The 26,502-nt window shown below is 33.2% G+C and overlaps 4 protein-coding genes across 4 annotated transcripts; 3 read left to right on the top strand and 1 right to left on the bottom strand.

Annotated features, from left to right (window-relative positions):
* Positions 1 to 6,606: 6,606 nt before the first annotated feature.
* On the bottom strand, positions 6,607 to 12,732 carry LOC128388949 (ankycorbin-like). The gene is made up of 4 exons (XM_053348423.1): positions 12,214 to 12,732; positions 11,147 to 12,131; positions 8,650 to 10,421; positions 6,607 to 7,387 (listed from the first exon to the last, which is right to left on the bottom strand). Exons 1-4 carry the CDS (start codon positions 12,478 to 12,480, stop codon positions 6,758 to 6,760), a joined length of 3,654 nt encoding a protein of 1,217 aa, XP_053204398.1. The 5' UTR covers positions 12,481 to 12,732; the 3' UTR covers positions 6,607 to 6,757.
* A 278-nt stretch (positions 12,733 to 13,010) lies between these two features.
* On the top strand, positions 13,011 to 14,258 carry LOC128388954 (deoxyhypusine hydroxylase-like). Its single transcript, XM_053348428.1, has one exon. It carries the CDS (start codon positions 13,214 to 13,216, stop codon positions 14,147 to 14,149), a length of 936 nt encoding a protein of 311 aa, XP_053204403.1. The 5' UTR covers positions 13,011 to 13,213; the 3' UTR covers positions 14,150 to 14,258.
* Positions 14,259 to 15,696: 1,438 nt separating this feature from the next.
* On the top strand, positions 15,697 to 17,344 carry LOC128388951 (uncharacterized). Its single transcript, XM_053348426.1, has 2 exons — positions 15,697 to 16,410; positions 16,486 to 17,344. Exons 1-2 carry the CDS (start codon positions 15,765 to 15,767, stop codon positions 17,313 to 17,315), a joined length of 1,476 nt encoding a protein of 491 aa, XP_053204401.1. The 5' UTR covers positions 15,697 to 15,764; the 3' UTR covers positions 17,316 to 17,344.
* A 310-nt stretch (positions 17,345 to 17,654) lies between these two features.
* LOC128388947 (protein furry-like) lies at positions 17,655 to 26,441 on the top strand. The gene is given in 2 exon segments (XM_053348418.1): positions 17,655 to 24,726; positions 24,729 to 26,441. Coding segments are annotated over 2 exon segments (8,460 nt in total). The 5' UTR covers positions 17,655 to 17,672; the 3' UTR covers positions 26,135 to 26,441.
* The last annotated feature ends 61 nt before the right edge of the window (positions 26,442 to 26,502 follow it).

The following is a 26,502-nucleotide window of genomic DNA, read 5'->3' as shown; positions in this document are numbered from 1 at the left end:
TGATGATGAAAATCAACTCGATGATTACTGAGGTGTTGAAACGGAAGTAAACACTTCACCTTTTTTCATGGTAATCAGTTTAATCTCATTTGATCAGTAATTTATTTACTCTCTCTCTCTCTCCCATACTCTCTCAATCTTTATCATCATTTGCATCATCATTATGATAAAATAACAGATTCTGCTTGTGACAGTTAACAAATTGATTAGTTAAGATGAAATTTAATTTACCGATTTCAAATTAACCGTTTGATCAATGGCACTGATTGTGCATCATTATCGTCATCTCATATCGTTGTTTTTGTTTTTGTTGATTAAACAATTATAATCAACTGAACGTGTAATAATCAATCAGTGTCAATACTAATGGTAATTAGTTGATTATTAACCACATTTATTGTTGAAACAATCACGCTTACATCATCTTAATTAACCATAAATTCAGTTACCGTGTAATGATGTTTCAGTTTACTTATTATTATTATCACTGCAATTAACTTGATCATGATTGTTAATCATGGTTTGATATTAACTAAATTAAAAGGTATTAAACAATTACAATATCTACACATACACAAATGATAATCAACAATTAGTAAACGTTGAATGTTTATTGCAACATTTTCCTAATTAAAACTAATCGTTAACAATTTAATTTTTCAATTATTTTCCTTCTTTACAATTATTAACTATCAAATCCGTATCTTCAATACAATCAGCTGATTACCAGCAATTAAATCAATGCAAGGATATTAACTAACTCTAAAAACAACCAGAAAGAAAGTAATTAATTAGTTGATTGTTTTGAATAAATTGTATTAATAAGTTGATCAAATTTGGTGAAACTTTTCCCCTTTAATTATTATTAATTAACTGTCTGATTATTATTACATTCAACTCATGTAAACTTAATCATCAGAAGTATAAACAGCTGATTGTGTTGATTATTAATCATTAAATGATTATAACTTAAAGTTAATTACAATTAAAGGTTTAAAAATAAACTCTCAGGTGAGAAAAGCAACTTTTTTTTCACAATTTCTTTTGATTAGTTAATCCGATGTCTCAAGTTACCTGTTGATAAGTTTACACCAAGAGTTAAATTGCAAATCTTAATCATGTTAATCACAATTAACCCTACGAATTAACAACAAGAAAAAAAAAGAGTCACAGTAATCAAGTTTTCTTGTTATTTATTCACATTCATCATCACTGAATCATATTATTATTATTATGATTCAAAGTGAATCATCATCATGTACTTGAAATTCAAGTGAACATCAATTTCTGGTGCAAACAAGAAGCCATTAAATAAACACCATGATGAATTAATATATAGATTTGATTGAAATGAACATTTTCATGAGGCTCATCTTGATTTTGCTTAAAAAAACCTCACCTTAAAATAGTATGATGATGATGAGAATGGTGAAGAAATAAAATGAATTGATTCGCATGATGATTTACACGCGAATTAAAGTGAAGAAAGTTTCTAACTCACGTTCTCTCTCTCACCTTATCTTCTTCATCTTCATCTTCATCTCTTTCCTTTTTCATTCCATTTTAACTCCCAGTTAGATAGAGAAAAGGTGCAATCATTTTCTCTTTCTTTCTTGTTACTAAGGGAAATTTATCTTCTCTTTCTTTTCTTTCACACTCCTCATCCTCATCATCATCATCATCATCATCATCTCTCTCTCTCTCTCTCTCTCTCTCTCTCTCTCTCTTAGCCTTTAACTGTGGATAAGGTGAATTAAATCAATTAGTTTGGCCTTAATTGTGGTTTACCTTTATTAGGTCAACTTTTGATCACCTTAAAAGCCACGCAAGGTAAGATGAGATGATCTTGATTAATTTTTAATTGTTATCGGTTTTGTATTGTTAATTTATCATCAGATCAGAAGCTAATCATTAGAATTATGAGCAATTTACAAAAACTTAATCAGCTTTCGGCTAAATTGTAATACAATCTATTATTTCCAGGGCGTTAGCGTTAATCAGCGATGTATTAATAAATTTAATTTGATAATAATTCGAAAATTAATTGTTCAATTTTCCAAAAATCTATGAACCTTATCAACGGAAATTCAACTCACTTGTCAGTTGAAACTCGTAACCTCGAGTAAGGGACAAATTAAAGTTATTACCTTTTTGAACGTTGACCTTTCAACTCAAGTACTTTTCAAAAAGGTATTACAAAAGTGTAACTAACTGGCCATTCAATTGATTGGTCACCATATCAAACTGGACATTACAACAATCGATCATATTTGATACTTCAAACTCAAGTTCGTATTGAAAATTTACCATTAACTTGAATCGATATTAAATAAATAAACTGACAACAATCAGTTAATTCAGTTACAAAACTAATCGTTTTTAATGGTTAACAAATTTCCTGTACATTTATATGAGTTCAATTGATTGTTATGAATTAATTAAACAATGAAACCTTTTTAAACTGATTTTCAAGTCTACTAATTATGTGTCAGACTATTAAGAGTGACAATTAGAATCAGTTGATTGTTGAGAAAAATTTCAACAAAACAATTAAACTTAATTGTAGAAAATGGGAAACCAAATTAATGGTTAATTGTTGATATTCAAATGATCTTTTCATCTTAATCAACGATTAACTTTTCCTCAGTTCCGGCAACAATTTAACTTGGTATTGTATTAATAATAGAAACTAAATCAGTGAACAACAAAAGCAATTAACTGTGCTAACAATTAACCATTTATTGATTAACATGATGTTTAACATGTTCAGAGTGTTGTTGTTGTTTTTAATGATTTACAATTAAGATTATGATTAACTGAAAAAAAAGGTTTTAATTGCAAATCAGTTGAATCATAGTCTTAATTGGGATTTAGTTTGATTTGATTATCAGATTTGTTGATTTACCTTTTCCATTAGTTAAATCAATTTGCTCACGCAACAATTCAATTACAATTAAAGTTAATTGTCGACTAAATTAAATGATGATAATCTACATCAACCCTTAATTGTGCTTAATATAAATTAAACCAAATCTAAATTAATGATCAAAAGTTTCCAATTTCCCCTTTAAATATGATTAATATTAATATGGTAAAATAAAATTCAATTAGATTTGTTTTGATTAACAATTAACAATCAAACCACTTAATGATTATCACTTTTAACAATTAAATTCAATTGTTGTGTAAATTGATATAAACACGTTTGACTAGATAATGATTAATATACATCTCGTTGATTATACAATTGATTAATTGTTTCTTAGTTGATTATCAGTACCAACAATTGAGTAAATTGTTACAATCAAGAGGAAAAAAAAAGTTACGAAAAACCAAATCAACTTGATTAGTTTTGTTGTTATTAAAATTAGACCCTCAAGAGTAATTAAATTGATTGTTGTTGATTATCATGGTAATGATTTTGATGATACCAAATGATTTAAATTTATTAATATTATTATTCAAATTTGTTTTAATTTGATTGTTACAATTAAGAAACATCATCATGATGATTATGATTATGATTAATTTGAATAAAATTTAATAGCAACAGCAACGTTCAGATAAATTTAAATTGTTGATAAACTTAATCTCGAGGTTAATGATTAATAATATTACAATTACAATTTAATTATCAGCTATTAAATTACAACGACCAAGGCCTTGCATATGTAAATATTATTTATTCAGATAAATTGTTAGTGATCAACGGTGATGATTAAAATTAATTTTGATTGATTAAACCAAATTAAAGCACAACACACACCCGGTTGGAGAGTTAATTGTCAAAACAATTTAGTTAATCATTTCACTTTCTCCATGTTTATGGTTAACCTTTTTTTGTGATTATTATTGTGTTGCTGTTGTTAATTTGATTGTTGGTGTTGATGATGATGGTTAAGAGTTAATTGTACACAAAAATATCAACCAATTAATATCTAATTGTTTGAGTAAATTTTTACACTAAACTAAAATTTAAAACCTCTCCTTGATTGTTGATGTTGATTAGATTGATTTAGTTGATAATCTAACTGACAAGAAATCAAATCAAAACTTGAATTTGATTGTTGAGGCCTTAACCAGGTAAATCATTTGAAACCTTTGTTTCTGATTAAACTTGAAGGTAAATAAACAGAATCAAGTAATTTGATTGTTAATTGTTTGTTTATTTGTTGCTGTTACTTGATTTATGATTAACTTTTGTTGTTTCTGTATGTTAACCCAATCATCATAATCATCATTTAAGATACCCCAACAATCAACAATAATCAACAACAACAACAAGTAAATTAGTATCTCCTCTTGATCAAGATAATTTAAACTAATTGTTGATTGTATTATGTGTTGTTAAATCATTTGCCCTTTACACTTAACACAACAACAATCAAGATAAATGTTGAAAATTTTAGTTAAATCATCAATCTGATTCTGAGAAAAATTAATTCCTAACAATTAAACTTATAAACATACACAACATTTGTTGTAAATTAATTGTTGTCGTTGATTGTAAAATACAAGCTAATATCTAATTGTAATCAGTGAGATCAATGGAAAATCTGATTCCATGTGAATGAAAAGTTAATCATCAACAATCAACTAACTATATGACAAGAGGAGTAAAAATTAACAACAAATAATTTATATAAATCACTGAGAGGAATGAATAATTTTCCGGTTACCTTAATTGTTACCTTTAATCATAATCTCACATTATGATTGTGGTGATAAAGTTAATTGTTGTTGTTAGATGGACAAAGACATTGACAAAATATATGAGTGGCGTTTTATCATATAATCAACTAATTATGATTAGAAAGACTTAATTGTTATCAATTGTTAGTTAATTATGTTGAGGGTGTTTATGATTATTAATTTTTTTTTTCATTTTCGCTTCTTTTGTTAAGGTCAACGGTCACTGGACCATGGTCATCGTCGTAATGAAAGGTAACCTCTTATGGGAAGAGTTGACTCGATTTCGCTTCGATGGTTCTAAGTGGACTTAAGATGATGAAATCGACGAACCATAAACTTAATCATCTTCAAGTGATGATAATGAAAGTTGATGATTAACTTAATTCATTTTAATTAGTTGGAAGTAAAAAAAAGAGAGAAAAAAGTTTTTGTAACTTTTTTTTTCGTCCAAAAACAAAATTGTTTCACTAATTGTAATTTAATTGTTCATCAAATCAACTAATTGTTTCTATTGTCTTATTGTCAGTTTTGTTTTACCTTTAATTGTCGTGATTATGATTAAGCAAATTGTTTAATTTCTTGTCTCTATCTCTGGAAATTAATGATTTCAATTTGATTGTTGATGTTTCCTGATTGTTTGAAAGTTTGTTAATTAGCTTAAATTGTTGGTAAATTTGTTGATTTTTTATTCATTTTTTGTTTGTATCTTTTGTTTTTTACTCTCTTGATGATTAATATAAATAACAGACCAACTGAATCAAGTTAATTGTTTACAATTGATACGGTTAATAGATTCACAACCTTCAAGAATCAACAACTATTAAGTTTACAGAGTAAATAATAAACTTTAATTGTTATTAAAAAACATATTCATTTTACAATTAACTTGATTCAGTTAGTTTTTTTTTCGTTCACTTTTCACAATCAACTATTTTAATACAAGAAATTAATTGTAATCAATGTTGATGATTAATTGTTTTCTCATTAATAATAATATTACATTATAATTGATTGGTATCTTTGTTGTTGTGTGAAGACAAATTTTGATTGAAGGTTTTTAATCATAATTATAATTGTTGCTGATTAATAATTAACTGAGCTGATTCATTGTAATCAACCATCATCATCATTTAATAATTGTCTACATGTTGTAAATGATTAAACAGTTTGATTAACTAATCACGTCAAAATATACTCAACTTTTGTTCAATTTGGTTAATTGTTATATTTTTTTTCATTATTACAATTAAACAGACAAACTAATCAACAAATCATATAGAGTGTGTGGTCAATCATGATTAAATTGTAATTACAACTTATAATCATCACCATGTAGATAATGAAAAGGTTCAAATTGATTAAAAATTATTTGATCAAACAATTTAATTGAGATAATCAAAGAATAAGAAAAAAAAAATCTAAATTAGTTGAATTTATTGTCGTCACGAAAACTCAATCAATCTTTTAATTTTTCCTTTGTACTATTATAACAATTAACTTTAACCATGATTAAATTTTTGCGAACGAAAGAAAAATATTAATTTGATCCGCAATTAATTGATTAGTTGGATATTCACTTTAATTGTTGAAGAAAATTTTTCTCCAATTTATTTAACCATCTTTGCCATCTACCGGATGATTAAGGGACCAAAATGTGCAAAAAATTTTCTTTTAATTGTTTAACTTTAATTAACTTACAGTTGTGTTGATTATTGAATTTAAATGGTAATTTTTAATCATTACAATTGATTCAAAGTTGATTTGATTCAACTTTTCAATCTGAATGCATAAATAAATAGATAATTATTATCATTGATAAATGAGAAGATATTTTCTCCTTGATTGTGTTAAATTGTCAATCAATTAGTTGATTGAGAATTAAGAATTGATCACAGACTAGAATGAGGTATTTAAAAAAAAATATGACTGATTAACAAAAGACCATTAAAAAAGAAGAAGAAAAAAATAGTTCCTAGAACAATTAATTAAGTAAAATTGGAGGTAAAAATTAGATGATTAGTTAATTGTAATCTGGTTGTGGTTGGCATTTGATTGTCGTTGATTGTTAACGACTCAAACCTAACTCACTTTTTAAAGAATCAATTTGTTTGGATAGATTATTTTTAGTGTAATTAAAATCAAATGATGGTTCATAATCTTTGGTATTTCCATTGATTAATTTAAGATAATTAGATTTACCATCAATGGGTTTACTTGATTGTAATCTCATTAAACTTTGGACAAAAATACTTTGTGGTTTCCTTTGAGCTAATTGATTAACTTCATTCCGATTGACATAATTAATCAATATTGAATTGTTGTTGACATCACGACGATAATGACCACTGTCCATCACCATTCCCGTTGGGTCAGTTAATGTTGACCAAATGGAGCCACGAGCTTGAATTAGCATATTTAATTCTTGACGTTCAATATTATCTTCTAATTTCTCAATTGATGAAGTTAATTGTGATATACGTGATTCGAAGACTGAAAAACCATTGGCAATTATTTTCTTTGTTGTTGGTGAACAATTAGATGAATCATCTTTTAATTGTTTCTCTTTATTTTCTTTACCTCCTCCTCCACCATTTTCATGATTCTCATCATGATCAAGATCCAATTCTGATAATTTATCATCATCACTACTTTTCATCTTCATCATTTCATCCTCATCATTTGTTTGTTGCTTTACCTGGAAAAAGAAAAAGAAAATTAAAAGACAATCAGTTAATTATTATATCAACTATTATAGTAAGAGAATTGGTAATAATAATCAAGTTGATCAATAGAAAATTTTTAGTTAATTGTTGTTATAATTTTCATCATAATCATGATAACAATCAGGAAGAAAAAAATTTTAAATCTAATTTGGTAACAAAAAAAAATGAGATACACTTTAAATCATTTGTATTAAACTTGATCATCATGATAATTATATCTGATCAACTTGATATTAAAGGTTAAACATGGTAACAATTTAATGACTCACAACAATCATGACATTTAATAGTATTAAACAATCAGTTAATCAACAATAACAACAACAACAGAATCAAAGTTAAATATTAGCTCCATTGTAGAGATTCAGTTTTTTTCAAATTCTCATCATTTATCATCATAATCATCTTGTTAATCAAAACTATCGATTGTTTTTCCTTGATTGTTACTATTATCATCAGTAAAGCAGACTGAGAGAGAGAGAGAGAGAGAGAGAGAGAGAGAGAGAGAGAGAGAGAGAGAGAGAGATGATAAACAAAGATCTGGTATCGATAACATGAAATATAATATTGAGTAAATGATGGAATAGGAAAGGATGAAGATGAAGATGAAGACGATGAAGATAAAGATGGAATATACTTCTTACATTTCCGATTCAATTTAATTCGGAAAAGATGATGAACATGATCATACACCGAAAAGAACGAAAAAGAAGAGAAAAAAAATGTATTCGAAATCAAAAGTTTTCTTCCGATTCTTTTTCTTTTATTTTTCTTCTTTATCTGAACATGAATTCGTTTTGAAATATTATCTTCATCATTTACTTATCCCTCCTTCTGATATTATCTTACTTTTAGAGATCATCATTATCATCACCTCTTCATAATAATCAAATCTCATATCATCTTAATCCTCTTCAATACTTATCATCAACATCATCATGGTGTAAACAAAATTTATCATCATGATGATTACGATTTTGTAAGAAATATTAACAAAAAGTAACTTATATATGTTATATTGTTGATTGTTATATGATTTAGACTGATGATCATCTGAGGATTAAGTTGATCAATGATCATCAAGCTTAATTGATGATTAAGATATTGACAAATATAAAGTTTCGTTGGATTAGTTTTGTTTGTATATTTTGTTATCATTAATATATAATTGTACCGTTATTTAGACCTGATGGTTAAGTTTTAACGAATGGAGAAAAAGTTTCATCATATTTACCTGATTGTTAGATTGTTGCTGATCAATTGTTGATTGGAATGAGATTAATTGTCGATGAAGATCCTCAAGCAATGATCGAATACCTTTAAACATACTTTCTACTTGTAGATTAATTTGAGTTTTCGCAATTTCAACGATAATCTTTTCCATTAATTTTTTCTGATCTTCCAAATTGAGAGTTGATATTTTATCATCCAATTTCCGTAAAAGTGATTCAACAGTAACCATTGTTTTCCTCATTGATTCAAGAGTTTCATTTTCAATTGTATCATTATCACCAAGATCATCATCATCTCCATCATCATCATCATCATCTTCTTCTTTGCCATCATCATTATAATCAGTTTCCTCTTTTCCTTGTTTTCTTTTCTTTCTTTTTGATATTATTCTCGATTCTTTGCTTCCTGGTTGAAGGTGATGATGATGCTGAGAATGGTCATGCTGGTCAGTTGGCTCCTTATTGTCATCACTGGACAGAAGAAAATGTTTTCTCATCTCGATCCTCATCTCATCTAATTTATCCTTTAACCATTGATTCTCCAGTTTGAACAATTCTTTATCTTTCTCCAATTGACTTATCTCATCTTTCAGGGCTGTTTGTTCAGCAGATAATTCTCGCCTTAAATCATTACATTCATCATTCAGATCATGAAGTTTCCGAATAAATTCATCATTACAATGATTCCGATGAGATTTAACTGATTCTTTAACTTGTTTCAATTCCTCTTTCAATTGGGGGCATTTACATTCCTCATGGGATTCCAATTGTTTCTGTAATTTAGCTTCATTCAATATTAGAACTTTTTTCTCAACAATCAACTTTTCTCGTGATTCTTTCATCTCTTCCAACCTTGATTCCAATAATTTTCTTTCTCTTTCCATACAATTAATTTCCTCTATCAATTGATTACGACGCTCATCTGCTTCCCTTGATTGTTTACTCAATTCAATTTCAAGTGATTTAACCCTCTTTTCACTTTCAATTCTTAAATGTTCCAATTCTGTGAATCGAGGTGATAACTCGTCCAATTCAGTTTGAACTTCAATTGATGATCGTTGTAATTCAATTGATTTATCTTTACCTCTCAAAGTGTCAATGGTTAACTTGCTTGCTGAAGGTCTAGGAGGTAATGCTGGTGGTGGAAATGATGATAATGAAGATAAAGATGACGAGGTGAATGATATTGATGGTGGTGGAGGTGGTGGAGGAGGTGGAGGAGGAGGTAATAGTGGCGGCGATGATGATGGAGGTGAAAAGTTTACTGGTGGTGGTGGAGGAAGAGGTGGTGATGATGATGATGATTGACTAGTCATCAAATTGGTTGGTACATTTGATTTTTTATCCATTGATGGCGATAAAGATGATGATGTTGATGATGAAATTGCTTCTTCTCTTATAGGTGTTAATGAGAAGGAAAAAGTTCCATGTTCAGGTTGATGAGTCGATGAAGAAGATGAAAAAGTTTTCTCTTCCTTGACCAATGGATTTTTCTTTTTTTCTACTTCACTGGACTTTAGATCTTTTTTAACTTCTCTCTCTTTTCGCTTATATTCACTATTTCGATCATTATCTTCATCACCATCATCCATTTTGCCTCCTCTTGATTCTTTATCTTTCATCTTTTTCACATCTCTTTCAATCTCATCAATTGATTTACCATCATCATCACTCTCATCATCGGAAATATTATTAAGGAAAAAGGTTCCCAATATTTCTTGACCGTTACTTTCAATTGATGTTGCAGGTTTAACTGTTGGGTTAACTGTTGAATCTGGAAGAGAAGATGAAAAATCTTTGGTCAGTTGATTAAAGGCTGTTGATGGTGATGAGGATGCTACGATTTTCTTTCCATTTTCATCATCATTTCTACTCTCTTCCCAATCTTCCCATAAATCAGATAAAATATCAACATGGATCATATTTTTTGATTTACTTGGTCCTAATTTCACTTGATCATTTGGTGTTGGTGTTGTTGTTGTTGTTGTTGGTAAAAGTTTTGATGATTTAGAGCTGACAATTATTGCTGAGGTTGCAGGTTGATGATCAGTTAAGGATAATGATGATGAGGAAGATGATAATTTCCTGAAGGCACTTGATTGTTCAATTGAATCTGATTTATGCACAATTTTACCGGTAAATTGGTGATTATCTTGTTGATGATCTTCATCTTTCTCAATTTTATCAACTAATGAAGTTGTTGGTAAATCATTGTGACCATTAAAATTGACTGAAAATAGAAGAGCATCTAACTCATCATTTTCCCTAATCTCTTCATCCAAAAGATTCTTAATCTCTCTTATAAATTCATCATTTGAAGTCTCATGTGAATAAACTGAATCAATATGATCAAATGAGGTGAGATCACTTGGAACACTTTCCTTGGAATTAACTTTTTCATTGATGATACATTTTCTGATGCTACAAGATTATCACCTTTTACTATTTTCATTGAATTATTCAATTTATCTCTGGTCATCTTATCATCATTATCCTTACTTGTATTAGAACCAGTTGATTGTCCTTTCCGATTATTCATCTCATAATTAGATTGCTGGTCAAGGGAAGATTTTAACTGATCAGTTGATTGTTGATTGTTTTCTTTTTGCTGTTGATTTGATTCACTTGATTGTAACACTTTATCACTTTTTTTATTTCCACTAGTAACAATTAGACCTCCTCCTCCTCCTTGAAGTGATTTTAATTGTTGAATAATTGGATCAAATTTACGAGTTTTTGAGATGATTTCATCTTCATCTTCCTCTTCAGTCGAAGGCCAAGAATCAATAGCCGTTGTTTTAGTCTCATTTGGGGTCACCTCTGATTCTGGCCTAGTAAGTTGATCAACTCCTCCCAAATCCGTTAGATATTTACTTAAAGCGAGATGACCATTTCTCTTGGCGATTCCCAGAGCGGTAAAACCGGACTCATCTTGATGATAAATGTAAGATCCTCTATTGATTAGCATTCGAGCCGCTTCAAGGTAACCGTATTCACAGGTCATCATTAAGGGAGTTTGTTGAAGGTTATTTCTCAAATCAATCTCGGCACCTTTGTCCAGTAGATCTCCAATGTACTCGTGAAGATCAGGATATTTGACCAACAGATGAAGAGCTGATTCACCTGATTTATTTTTCCGATTAACGTCCACTCGACCAGCGTAGGCCAAACAAAGTCTTAATCCATCAGTAAAATTGTTAACAATTGACCAATGTAAAACCGTATTTCCCGTTAGATTATCACTTAGATTAAGATTAGCACCTTGAAGGATTAAAAATTGTAAACAGTCTTTATGGAAACATTCAACCGCCTTAATTGCTAGTGTTTTACCATCTCCATCAGTTAGATCAATATTACCACCATTTTCAATCAATAAACGGATAATATTTAGATTCCCGTTAACGGTTGCCAAGTGTAAAGGTGATGATCGACTAACATTATCCAATTGATTGGGATTAGCTCCTTGTTTAAGATATTTTCTTATCTGTTGAGAGGATCATCAAAGATAGATAGAGAGAGAGAGAGAGATTAACTATCAACACATGTTAATCGTTAACAATTGTTACCTTATTTAAATCTTGATTTAGAAAGCAGGATTTATGAAGCTTAGTGAAACTTTGATCAACCTTTGCTAAGTCAATGTTATAAGCGCCACGGATTAACTGGATTACCATTGAACGATTGGATACACTTGAATAGGAACCAATTGAGTGACGATTAACATCATGCCTTCCACTTCTTGATCCTCCGCCATCATCTCCGCCACCACCAGCACCTTTAATCCGAGTATCAGCTGAGCCTTTACGGCGGGTGAATGGAAAAAATTTTCTCATTCAAACGACAAAGTCCAAAACCGGAACAAACCAATAAAACAGTTAAATCACTACAATTAGAAAACAGATAAAGATTAAAATTAATGATTTTTCCCTGAATTTGATCATCAAATTAGTTAATACACATTAGAAAATCAAATCACAATGTTTGTTGTTTTCCCATTTCAATGTGATTGTTGATTGTTGTCCAATAACAGTTACTTAAGTTTCGGTGACAATTTGATTAACACAATCACCAACAGAATTAGACATTAAATTTACATTAATTAGAATAAGTATCAATTAGATGACAAAATATTGGAAAAAAAATTCATGACTAATTAGCAATAAAAAAGAGAAATGAATTAATTTTTCATCGATTGATTTTCGTTTGTTTTGATTTTCGTTGCGATGGTTACCAAGTAGAAAAGAAAAACAAATTGTTCTTTTGTTTATTTTTTTTCTCTAAATTGTGTTAACATGTTTTTCTCTCTCTGTTAATTAGTCTCTTTCTCTTAATCTCCGTTAATCACTTTTTGAATGAATTAATTTCCATCCATAATTGTTTTTAATTCATTTCGTTGAACAAGTGGTTAACCTAAAGTTCTGGATACTAATAGATGGCGTTGGTAATTTTATCTCATCAGCTGATGAAAATGTAATGGTGATTTTATTTTTCTAATTGTTTTGATTTCTCTGTAATTGTTTTTTTTATCGCTTATTTGTATTACTACCTGTGGATTTTGAAATTAAAATGTGTCCATCAATCGACAATCAACTGGAAATGGCCGGTAAAATCTTGGTCAATCGTATGGAGCCGTTGAAGAAACGTTTCCGTGCTTTGTTTACTTTGAAAAATTTAGCAACACCAGAGACAATTAAATGGATTAATCAAGCAATGATCGAAGATGATTCCATTTTATTACAGCACGAGTGTGGATATTGTTTGGGTCAAATGGGTCTAAAGGAAGCTGTTCCATTTTTAATTGGTGTTCTTGAAGATGATCAACAAAATGAGATAACTCGTCATGAGTGTGGTGAAGCTCTTGGAAATTTAATTGTTACTCTATCCGAACCAGAGGAAAAGAGAAAAGTTATCAAAGTGTTGTTCAAACAATTAGATGATAATTCAATTATCGTTTCTCAAACCTGTCAATTGTCACTGGATAAAATTTATTGGCTTGAAAGTGTTGATGAGAGAGAACTTAAATCTGTTCAATGTGATCGTTTCTCCACTCATGATCCTGCTCCACAATTTGCTGAAACCAAAACAATTAACGAATTGGAAAACATTTTAAAAGATTCCAATACAAGTTTACATGATAAATATCGAGCATTATTTTCACTTCGAAACATGGCAACAACTGGTTCCGTTCACGCCTTGGGAAAAACACTGATCCATTATAAAGACGATCGAACCATGGATTTACTCTTACACGAAATTGGTTATATTTTTGGACAATTATGTGACATTGAATCGATTCCATATTTGAAAGAGATTATTTCAGATAAAGATTGTCATGAAATCGCTCGGCATGAATGTACTGAAGCTTTGGGCTCCATTGGCACCAAGGAAGCGATCACTTTTTTGGAGACATTTTTAAACGATGAAAAAACTGTTGTCCGTCAAAGTGCCGAAGTAGCTCTTGATATGACTGATTATTTTAGTTGTGATCAATTAGACGATTAACTGATTGTATTCAATTTCCAGATCATTTTGAAGAATAAGGAAAGGATAGTAGTTTATATTTATTGTATTTTTTATTAAATAAAAAAATTTTGTTTCAAACCAAAAGAAATTCGATTAGTTTTCAAATCACTTCAAGAGATCAGAATAGTCGGTAGTCAAGTTATCGCTTGAATTTTACAAAGATATTTTTGCAAGTACAGGGCATTTTTTTATCCACTACGGCTATTACACTGAATATCTCCAGAACTAAAAGTCATATGAATGTCAGACTTGACCAGAGGACTGAACAGAATTGAAGCGCTCGACCCTACGATTTTCAAGGTCATTGAGGTCATTTAACGAATGTAGCGGTCAAAGGTCATTTTAAGGTCGTCGTGTGAAAGAGCAAATCAAATCACACCTCAAATTTTATTTTGAAGTTTCTGTGATGAACGGATTAGAAGATAGGCATGTTTCAATCTGAAAAAACTTTTAGTTCTGCAGATATTCAGTGTACCTTAAAATGACCTTTGAACGCTACATTCGTTAAATGACCTCAATGACCTTGAAAATCGTATGGTCGAGCGCTTCAATTCTGTTCAGTCCTCTGGTCAAGTCTGACATTCATATGACTTTTAGTTCTGGAGATATTCAGTGTAATAGCCGTAGTGGATAAAAAACGCCCTGTAGTTTTACAGAAGCAGAGATTGTTTTTTTTTAATTATTTTGAAGGTGAAATTACCGCCGACGTCCTCGCATTTATAGTAGTTGTTTTAAATAATTCCCGTGTTCCTGATAATCAAGTAACAGAGAACGAAGTAAGGGGATAATATCGTGATCAACGCTACCGTAATCTAATGATTGAAGCCTTCCGTTCGGGTGATAGGTCAATTCTCATTGGAACCGATATTGCCTCTCGAGGACTTGACATTGATAATATTTCCGTTGTAATTAACTACGATATGCCAGTTACAATTGAAGACTATGTCCATCGGATCGGCCGAACTGCCAGAGAGTTTCAAGTGATGATAATGAAAGTTGATGATTAACTTAATTCAATTTAATTAGTTGAAAGCAAAAAAAGAGAGAAAAAAGTTTTTGAAACTTTTTTTTTCGTCCAAAAACAAAATTGTTTCACTAATTGTAATTTAATTGTTCATCAAATCAACTAATTGTTTCTATTGTCTTATTGTCAGTTTTGTTTTACCTTTAATTGTCGTGATTATGATTAAGAAAATTGTTTAATTTCTTGTCTCTATCTCTGGAAATTAATGATTTCAATTTGATTGTTGATGTTTCCTGATTCATTTTTTTTGTATCTTTTGTTTTGTTACTCTCTTGATGATTAATATAAATAACAGACCAACTGAATCAAGTTAATTGTTTACAATTGATACGATTAATAGATTCACAACCTTCAAGAATCAACGATTATTAAATTTACAGAGTAAATAATAAACTGACCAGAAAATTTGGCCGATTGTTTCAAAAGAAAATCGATTCGTTTTCAAATTTTTCGCCAAATTTTTTCTTTCAATTCTAATCAGCTGTTGGTCACATGTTTCCCTCTTGTTGATGAAATGTAACAATTCTAATGTTTTGATTGTTTGATTTTCTACTTGTTACAATTTTAATTATGTTTCAATCTTCTAGATTATTAGTTAGTCTTTTAAGAAGTTCAAGTAAATTGTATTATCAAAATCAACAAATTCTTGTCAAATGTTTAACAGGTAGTCTAGTGGATTCAACTAGTAATGTGTTCAATCAACAATCAACTTTAATTGTTACTGATGAAGGTAAAGATTCAAATTGTAAACCAATTGATGGACAATCGATTTATGGTCAGAAGTTAATTGTTAAAGGTGATAATGTTCCCGAACCCTGGGATAGTTTGGATTGTTTTGAATGGCCGGTGGTTATTAGGGAATATTTAACAAGGAAAGGAATCACTAAACCGACAACAATTCAATCGCAATCTTGGCCTATTGCTTTGAGTGGACGTGATTTGGTTGGTATTTCAACGACGGGTTCGGGTAAAACTTTGGCCTTTGCCCTGCCAGCACTTTGTCACATTGAATCAATGGTTGACAGGAACAAGAAACGTTACCATGGACCGAGTGTGGTTATTTTAACACCGACTCGAGAATTGGCTCAACAAATTAATCAAGTTTTCATTGAGATTGGTCATCATATTCCCGTGTGTTTATTTGGTGGAGCTGCTCGTCGCGCGCAATCACAAAGTTTGACCTCTAGAAATCCAGATATACTGATCGCAACTCCAGGTCGATTGAATGATTTCATTGACGAGAAAAATGTTGATCTATCTAAAGTTAATTTTCTTGTTCTTGATGAAGCAGATCGCATGTTAGAATTGGGACTCGAGGCTCAAATACGTCGGATAATTGAACGAACACCTAAACAACCTAACAAACGACAAACTTTACTTTTTAGTGCTACTTGGCCTGATGAAGTTCGTGATTTATCACTTGACTTTTTGAGAGATTTTATTCAAATTAATGTTGGATCAGCTAAATTGGTCGCAAATCCAAGTATAGATCAAAATTTTATCTTCCTCGAACCTGTACCTAAAGCCAAAGAATCGGCAATTCTCAGTTTATTGGATAGTTTAGACGATGGAACCAAAAAATTACCCAATCATAAGATTCTAATATTTGTTGCCACCAAGAAAGGAGCCGATTTCCTTCAGAGATATTTAACCGCTAATGGATTCTATTCAATGGCCATTCATTCAGATCGACCTCAACACTCTCGTAATCTAATGATTGAAGCCTTCCGTTCGGGTGATAGGTCAATTCTCATTGGAACCGATATTGCCTCTCGAGGACTTGACATTGATAATATTTCCGTTGTAATTAACTACGATATGCCAATTACAATTGAAGATTATGTCCATCGGATCGGCCGAACTGCCCGAGTGTCAAAATCTGGAAAATCATATTCATTTTTTATGCCTGAAGATTCAAGATTATCGGTTAATTTAGTTGATCTATTGAAGAATTCAAATCAAAAAATTGATCCCAAACTAATTGTTTACTCTAAATTAGTTTCAAAGCAACAACAAACTCGTGACAAAATGGGCTACCAACGATATGGAGCTCCAATGAAAAAAAGAATCCAAGATAAACAAAATCTAATGTCTAATTATCGTAAAGTGATTTACAAATAATCAACCACTTGTTTACTTTTCCACCTTTTTTCTCTGCTAACAATCAAATTTCGGTGATAATCCTACAAATGTTCAAAGTCGAAACTCAAAAGTCCAATTTTTATAGTCACGGTTTCTATTAATCTCTAGAATCGAGAGTCTCGATAACAGAATAAAAAAAAGATGATTAGCATTTGACACTTTCAACCACCAGATTTCGCTGTTTTCAGGTTTTCTATTTTGTTTTGGTTTTGGTTTTGTTTTCATTTCTTGACTCATCTGTAAATTTATTCCTTCTACTCGTTTATTAACTTAATCAATTAAATTGTTCGTTTAATTTAATTAATAGTATTATTAGCATTGTTTGTTTGTTCGGTGATGGAAAATGAAGCTTCCAAAATGATTATATTCGGAGAGTCAAAAGATTTACCTTGGGTTAGTAAACGAGATCGGAGTGGTGGATGTTTAAATAATATCAACGATTGGAATCTAACCAAAGATGGTAAACCAGGTGAATTTATAATTAAAACATTATTCTCAGAATTTGCCATCTCTACGGAAAAGAAAATTGATTCTGTTCTTTCAAATGACACCTTGGAAAAGCCTATATCAAAATCATTACAAAAAGGTGAAGATATTGTTTTCGATCAATTGTTAATTGCTTTTGGTTCTGTTGCGGAACATTGTTTACCTTCACTTTTATCAACCCTATTTGCTTGGTATGATCGACAATTAACTGCAACTGCTGATTATATTGAGACAAAAGGATTTAAAGCCAATCTATCAGATTCTCAATCAAAAGGAACAGGTAAAAGTTCCTCTTCCGGATGTGATATTTATGAAAAATCGGAGCAACTTTACATTCTAGAGAAACGTGACCTTTGCGTTGAATTTATTTTCTGTTTATTTCTTATTGAGGTTTTGAAACAACTTCCACTTCACCCTGGACATGAAGATCTGGTCAACTATATTGAAAATCTTGCCTTTAAACACTTTAAATATCGTGAAGGTGCCAAAAATGATCCAAATTATCAGAATATCAACATTGTCGCTGATCTTTACGCTGAAGTTATCGGTGTATTGGCTCAAGCTCGATTCCATTCTGTTCGTAAACGATTTATGGCCGAATTGAAGGAACTCCGTTCAAGAGAACCATCAATGGTAACCACCCAGTCGATAATCAATCTTCTCATGGGGATGAAATTTTTCCGAATCAAAATGGTTCCCATTGAACAATTTGAAGCTTCCTTTGAGTTTATGCACGAATGTGCCCACTATTTTATCGAGGTTAAAGACAAAGACATTAAACACAATTTGGCAGGTCTATTTGTCGATATACTTTCACCTGTTGCTGCCACCGTTAAAAACGAAGTGAATGTACCTTGTTTGAAAAATTTCGTCGAAATGCTTTACCCATTAACGTTGGATCTTTGCGTTAAAAAGAAACACACTTACGCTCTTTTCCCTTTGGTCACTTGTTTGCTTTGTGTGTCACAAAAACAGTTTTTCCTTAAAAATTGGCACTGTTTCCTTTCCATGTGCCTGTCACACCTTAAAAATCGTGATTCCAAAATGTCCAAACTCGCATTGGAATCTCTTCATCGTCTTCTTTGGGTTTACATGATTCGAATCAAGTGTGAATCAAACACCGCAACCCAATCTAAACTACAGAGTATCGTTTACTCACTTTTTCCTAAAGGATCTAAAGCTGTTGTTCCCCGAGATGTTAACTTAAGTTTCTTCGTCAAAATAATTCAATTTATTGCTCAAGAAAAATTGGACTTCGCAATGAAGGGGATTGTTTATGATCTTCTTTCCGTTGATCGTCCGATCAAGGTCATCTTTGCTCCTGAAAGAATGACCATCGGCCTGAGAGCTTTCATCGTGGTTGCTGATAGTTTGCAGCAGAAAGAAGGTGAACCACCGATGCCTCGAACAGCAGGTGTCATGCCCTCTGGTAATACCCTTCGTGTTAAACGAACTTATCTGAATAAAATGTTGACCGAAAAAATGGCCAAAAACATCGGAGTCAACGATTATTTTCCGCATGTCCTCAAATCACTCAATGATATTTTGAGAGCCTTAGATTTACAATTTGGTAAACCATTGATGTTAACCACCGTTCAAAATATCAACAAAGAGCCGGATGATATGATCACCGGTGAAAGGAAACCAAAGATTGATCTTTTCCGAGCTTGTATTGCAGCGATTCCTCGTCTTATACCCGATGGAATGTCCCGTTCCGATTTAATTGATTTACTTTCTCGTCTAACTGTCCACATGGATGAAGAACTTCGCGTTTTGGCCTGGCAAGCGTTGCAACATATTATCAACAATTTTCCTGAATGGAGAGACGATGTCGTCGAGGGTTTCATTAACTTCATGTTGACCGAAATCAATGACACTTTCCCTCAACTATTAGACAATGCACTTCGAATGCTTTTACAGTTACTTGCCAATTGGAAAGCCACAATGCAACAAACACCAACATCAACAGGTGGGCCTAAGACAATCAATGAAATCGACCCACTAGCTACTAAAGGTCAACACACAATCCTAGTACTTCATCGTCTCGAAGCGATTGGTTTGGTTATGCTGGTCAGTTGTCGTCAACCTACCCGCCGATTAGCAGCCAATTTACTTAAAGAGACTCGCAGTTTGATGCAATCTTTTGTTTCCGCCATCGAATCAGAAGAACCTGTTCTCGATGTTATTGATCGTATTCGTCCATCAGTTCTTGAAAGTTGTCTTCCATTCATACCATCAACCGAAAGGACATTCATTGTTTCCTCTTCCTTCAATGTTGACCTTCAATGGTTAGCAGATCGAACCGGATCGGCCTGGTTAACCGTTACCAATGAAAATGATATTGAAATCAACAGGTCATCATCATCGACAACCGAATTATCTGAGGATTCGATAATCAAAATGAACGCCTGGTCATCTATAATTACTGGTCTCATGTCTGAAGTTTCACGAGTTTGCACTTCGACAACTTTTTTCGCTTGGTCATTGGCCTGTCAGCGATTAAATTCTCTTACAGTTCACATTGATACAACTTCAATTAACGATAATCGCGCCTCAGTTTTACTTCGTGGAACCTCATCTAATGTGAAAAAATCTCCCAATGAACGTGACGCTTATCTAGCGCTTTGGAAAAATTATCTCATGTTTGCCTGTTCGATTGTACCTTCTTCATCAGTTACTAATAGTTCCAAGTTAATATCTCACGATTTAAGTTCGTCGCCGGATAGTATGGCGTCTGAACGATCTTTGGACAACAAATCTCCTCTCAGTCGTGGTGTTAGTGCTGCTTGTCTTTTCTCACAAATTTTACCTCACATAAGAAACGAGAACACAGACCTTCGAAACGCGGCCATTTTCGGACTTTCGCATATCAACCCATCAGCTGTGAAAGAACTTATGGAAGAATTAATTCCTTACATCCGAGAGGCGATAGATCGGAACAAAGAGAATAATCGAAAACGGAAGCTTCGTGAATTTTTACGGATTCAATTGGGAATTTTACTTGAACTTTTAGCTGTTAGAAAAATTTTCGGCCTCAATTCAACTTCACTTGATCGTGAAGCCGATGGACTTAACAATACTTTCATCGAATATATTGATGGACTTCGTTTATATCTCGAAAATGAGAATGACAAAGATAATCCAAATATTCTTGAAATAAGAATCAAATTCTGTGGTTTCATCAATCATCTCGCTGAATCTTTTCCACTGGACAGTCGATCTAAACTATTTGGCCGCGATTTACGTGCCAACCTTTTCCAATTATTTGCCTCTTGGTCAGGTAAATATAGTCAGTGTTTAGTTGATTCCAAATCAGCAGTCACTCAAAATATCATTGGTTCACCTTCATCTGACCTTGAATTCATGGCTCTCGAAGCGATGTCATCGGTTCTTTGTTGTGGTCAAGTTTTCGACAATTCTTACCTTTCGGAGGACAGTTCAGTTTACACTTGGCTTAAGGGAATTTTATCATCGACCAATGAAAAGGTAACAAAACTCGCTCACGCAACAATTGTCCTTCTCCTCGAATTCAATCCAGACACTGGGCCACTTCTCGATTGGTTAGTGGACTGTTGTTATTCACAAAAAATTCCAGTTGCCGATAGTTGTTTCACCGCAATCGCCACAATCTTTAGTCTTCGTGATTATCCTTGTGATCATTACATTTCGATCATTAATGTAACTCTCATGAATGTCGGATGTCCTCGAGCTCACATCGCTGAAATGGCCTTTAGTTTACTCCAAATTCTTGATTATCGTTTCTTTGGTTCCGGTAAAAAGTTGGCCTTGAATTACGAATTTGAAAAGTCAGAGAAATCAGTTTCCAACTTTGAGAAGATTTTAGAGGACGACGAACCGGATGAAGTGTCCGATGAAGAAATCGCTGGAGTCCAACTACGAAAAAAAGACAATTCAAAACACGAATTCAAGCCCTTCGAACCACTTTTAACATCATCATTTCCTCTCAATCAATCTGAATTATCCCAACGAATGGCGAAACTTCATGCTGACCTTACTATGCCCTTCTTCTCGGAAATAACCTTTCGATTACAAATGGCCCGTTCATCGATCTGTCGAAACATGTTGGACTATTTACGACCTTGGTTATCTGATATGGAACTTGTTGATTCCTATGTGATCCCTCAAACTAATCCTTTGTTAAACAACTACAACTCTAATCATGAGTGTGACGATCATGTGCCAAAAGGTTGGGGATGTGCCGAAGCAACAGAAATGGTTCTAAACAATCTTTTCTATATAACGGTTAAATTTGGCGACGAATATCCGAAAGAGATCGAGAAACTTTGGTTTTGTTTATGTTCTAAATTCCCTAATAATATGAGAATCATCATTCGATATTTATTTATAGTAACAGGTTTATCTCCAACTGAACTTCTTCCATTTGCCAAGCGGGTGGCCTTGTACATGGCTCGAGCGCGACCTGAACGTTTTATCGATGAAATGATGTGTGAACTACAAACTGTTGAATATCTTAATTGTGTCATTGAACGAACAGAGACTCCACCCTTTTTCCGCATAACCGCTCGAAAGGAAAATGGTCACTCGGAAGAGGGAACAGTGACCGTTATCAACTACGAAGGGAGTAATCGTATCTCCATGAATCTCGAGCAAGGTACTTTACATACCAAACGTCATTCAACCGAAAGCGGTGGTGCAGCTGATCGTTTATTTGCTTCTGTTGAAAGTGCTGCCGCTTCCTCTTCCCACGCAACTGAAAACTCTGCTGGATCAAGTGTCTCAGGTGGTATGAGTACCACTCGAATCGATCGGCTCTCATCAATGACCGAAGATCCAACGATCATTTCATTTGCCTCAGTAACTGAGGAAAGTCTTATGCTCTTGGCTCGGGTCGCTGAATCGGACGCTGCTGCTGCTTGTCAAACATCAGCGCGACAACCACATCCTTTGCCGATGCCTGAATTTGGAGGTTACTATGCACCTTTGACGGAATTTTTACCCGATTCATCTCAACCGGTGGTTGGTTTTCATCGGTGTAATCTTGCCCTTCTTCTTCTATGTGATGTTGTGCCTGACGGAATTCCCATTGACTGGACACCTCATATTCCAATAATGCTGAACATAATCTTCTTGGGTCTTGACCATCCCAAAGTTTTGATCCACGAACACTGCAAGCAATTACTTCTCAACCTGTTGATCATTTGTTGTGCTCATAATGATCCCCTTACCATAAGTCGCATCTTATTGAACAACAAGACCTCTCGTCTCAAGTACAATCTAACAATTAATCCCGCTATTCCTGAAACAATTCCCGATTTCACCGACCCACCTGCTGATCGTACAAATAACTTATTGAATGATTGTTGTCTTAGTCAATGTCGATTGGGTCGTAAGTGTTTCGATATGCCTTCTAATCCTTCATTAAACGACATGGGTAAAAATGAGAACTGGTCTAACCCTGCAGTCGACGATGCCGATGATAATTGTTCAACAATCTCAACTGACCAACAACCCAATAGCACAATGTCCTTGGAGCAATTGGTAAAGTGTTTAGTTCAATTTCTTGATTCTAAACAAGGTTCAAACCTCTGGAACTGTGAAGATATAACAGCAAAAGTGTGGTCAGTTCGAAGTGCCTCTCAACTGTCCTATTTTCTTGAGCACATTATCCTCGTCTTTAAGGAATCTCTGATTAGAGGTCATATTGAAGAGCGTTGGGCAGAAGTTGCTCTCCAATTGGCTCTCTCATGTTCATCTCGTCATTACGCTGGTCGATCTCTCCAAATTTTCCGTGCTATTAAATTGCCAATTAACTCACGAATGCTTTCCGACATTTTATCTCGACTTGTTGAAACAGTCGCTGAACAAGGTGAGGACATGCAAGGTTATGTAACCGAGTTAATGTTAACCCTTGAATCAGCTGTTGACTCTCTCAACTCCGAGCGACATATCCTCAGCGAATACGTGAAAGCTTTGTTCAAACAACAAAGATCCGCTCCACCTTTACCCACCTCGTGCTTGAGAATGTCTGATCGTGATATAGCCTCACCAACGGCACCACCTCCATCCAATGCGTCGAGCCAAGCAACTGTAACCTCATCAAGTTTTCCCACCTCGAGTTACATGACACCTCAACATCTTGAGCGTCTCAACCACGCTCGAAGTATATCGATCACTATTCCCGAAAGGAAATCAGCAGTGTCCATGGGCTCACCCAATATTGAACATCGTGAGATGAGATTTCGTAGTAACACCGAGATTGACTTCCGAATGGCTCACCGACATTCAGCTGATTACAACTTTGGCCGATCTCGTAGTGCACAATCACTCAAAACAAATGAAGATCAAATAATGTCACCAGAAGATCGCATCTCACTTTTAGCCCAATTCTTTTGGATTTCGGTCGCAATGCTGGAAACTGATTACGAACACGAATTTCTCCTCGCACTTCGATTGATGGAAAAAATTCTAACCTATCTTCCCCTTGAGAGAAACGATTCCCAAGAAAAGGTAGAAAAAGTTATCCTTCAATCGAAATGGACAAATTTCCCTGGAGTTCACGCAATGCTGCTCAAAGGTTGCACTTCGACCTCAACCTATCAAGCAACAATTTATCTTCTCCACAGATTAACACCATTCCTCGAATTGTCCTTTGTCGATCCAAGTGAAAACATCGACTCATTTCCATTCAATGTTTTCGCTCTATTACCTTACATGCTCTCCAATTACGATGATCCGAATCCTCTTTGTATCCACGCTTCGAAAAAATTTGCCGAATGGTGTACATCTAAAGTGCAAGAACCAGGAACTTACAATTTGGAAAATTTGGCGACCGTGATGACCCTTTACAGTAAAAAGGCGTTTTCAAAGGAATCCTTCCAGTGGACAAAGTGTGTGGTCAAGTATCTTTTCGATGCTTATCCTTACAACTTCCCTCTTTGGTAACATTTTTAGTCGAGGTGATGGACAAAGGCCCTTCGTCACTTAGTTGTCACGTTTTATCAATTCTTCACTGTATGTTACATTATATGGATATTGTAACTTCATCGTCGTCATTGAACAATGACCTTTCTAAAATTATCCACAAATATATTGAAAGTCAACAATGGAAAGATTCATTGAAAATATTGAAACTTGTGGTCACTCGATCGTCCACCTTGGCCGCAGCTCCTTCTTACACTTCATCGGCAATCAATTCGCTTTCCTCTTCATCCTCAGTCTCTGGTACAGCTACTGTTTCATCAGCATTTGCCTCTGCTTATTCATCAGCGATTCCAGCTGATACCGTTTCTATTGCATCGGGTGCTTCATTTGCCGATTCTGAGTTTGGCATAAGACGAGAGTTACCTGGTCGAACGATTGAATTTTCCTTTGATTTAACGCAAACTCCGATTGTTGGAAGAAAGTTTATCATTGATGAGAGGAAAAATCTTTTAACTAAAGAAGAAAATTCTAAACAAATTAACCTTCTTCCACCTCAACCTTCACCTCCACAATCTCAAACTCAAACACAACAGATTCAACCCCAGCCCCAACAACAACAATCGTCACAACCCCAACTACTCCAACAAACTCAACCCTCACAATCTCAATTATATCAACCGATACAATCAGTGCATCCACCACAACTTCAAATTCAACAACAACAGTCTCAAACAACCTGTGTTGTTGATGAAAAAGATATTAAAGAAATGAATAGAATCAAACCAACCAATGATTCTAGTCTCACAGAGACAAATAAAACCACCGAGACAACAAATAACAATTCATCGCCTCGTCGTAGTCTTTCATATAATCACTCGTTCAACGAAGGTTCAAATTGGAAGAGGCCCTGGTTATCTCAATCACGAACACGAGAAAAATTAATTGGACTTTTACGTAGTTTCGGTAAAAGTGTTGGTCTCCCTAAATCACCATCGGTCATTTTCAGTCAGAATAGTGATATTATTGAGAGACAATCTTCCATGGGCTCGAGTGAAGAGGATATAACAAATACGAATAACGATGTTTCCGCCGAGAGTAAACTCGATGACAACGGTAATTCCGATCAATTTGGACTATTTAAAGATTTCGATTTCCTTGAATATGAGCTTGAAAGTCAAGAAGGCGAAGGTATGGATAACTTTAATTGGGGAGTTCGACGTCGATCAATCACCAATCTTGATGATACACCCGAGAATGACCTTAGAACTGGAAGTCCACAACAAGGTGACCTTGACACACTACCAAATAAAGACGAAGCCTCTTCAGACGAAGAGGGTGGCTACGTTTCACCAACTTCTTATGATGGACTTAATGATCTCTCTATTTCAACTCTTTACTCAAATTCTTAAGAGACCAAAGTAAATTATGAAGCAAAAATTAAGAGAACAAAGAAAATGTTTTAATTCTTCCCAACAATCTCACCCTGATTGTAATTATCACAAACATGGTTATCTCTTCATATACACTATAACCAATGCAATAATATTAATATAACTCTTCCCTTCCCTCAACTTAATCACTGGTTAATTAACACCACTGGTTCAAACTACCCAATCAATTGATTTTTAATCATATTCCAAATGTGTATTAATAATTTCATATCTTTTTTTGTTCACCAATTCACTTAAAATAAACAAAATTTATCTTTCAAATTAATCTACACCATCGAGTATCTCCCATAATCCAAGGCTCTTAGTAAAAAACATTAAACAGAACC

This window comes from Panonychus citri, unplaced genomic scaffold, assembly GCF_014898815.1.
Source record: "Panonychus citri isolate SS breed McGregor unplaced genomic scaffold, ASM1489881v1 Contig00104, whole genome shotgun sequence".
In the NCBI taxonomy this organism is placed as follows: Eukaryota; Metazoa; Arthropoda; class Arachnida; order Trombidiformes; family Tetranychidae; genus Panonychus; species Panonychus citri.
This window is presented reverse-complemented; position numbering and strand designations above follow the sequence as displayed.

Excerpts from the sequence above, each read along its gene's own strand:
- LOC128388951 (XM_053348426.1), top strand. The coding sequence starts at position 15,765 with ATGTTTCAATCTTCTAGATTATTAGTTAGTCTTTTAAGAAGTTCAAGT. Across the intron at positions 16,411-16,485 it reads TATACTGATCGCAACTCCAG|ATCGCATGTTAGAATTGGGA; the intron begins GTCGATTGAATG and ends TTGATGAAGCAG.
- LOC128388949 (XM_053348423.1), bottom strand. The coding sequence starts at position 12,480 with ATGAGAAAATTTTTTCCATTCACCCGCCGTAAAGGCTCAGCTGATACT. Across the intron at positions 12,132-12,213 it reads TAAATCAAGATTTAAATAAG|ATAAGAAAATATCTTAAACA; the intron begins GTAACAATTGTT and ends TCCTCTCAACAG. Across the intron at positions 7,388-8,649 it reads AGCAACAATCTAACAATCAG|GTAAAGCAACAAACAAATGA; the intron begins GTAAATATGATG and ends TTCTTTTTCCAG.
- LOC128388954 (XM_053348428.1), top strand. The coding sequence starts at position 13,214 with ATGTGTCCATCAATCGACAATCAACTGGAAATGGCCGGTAAAATCTTG.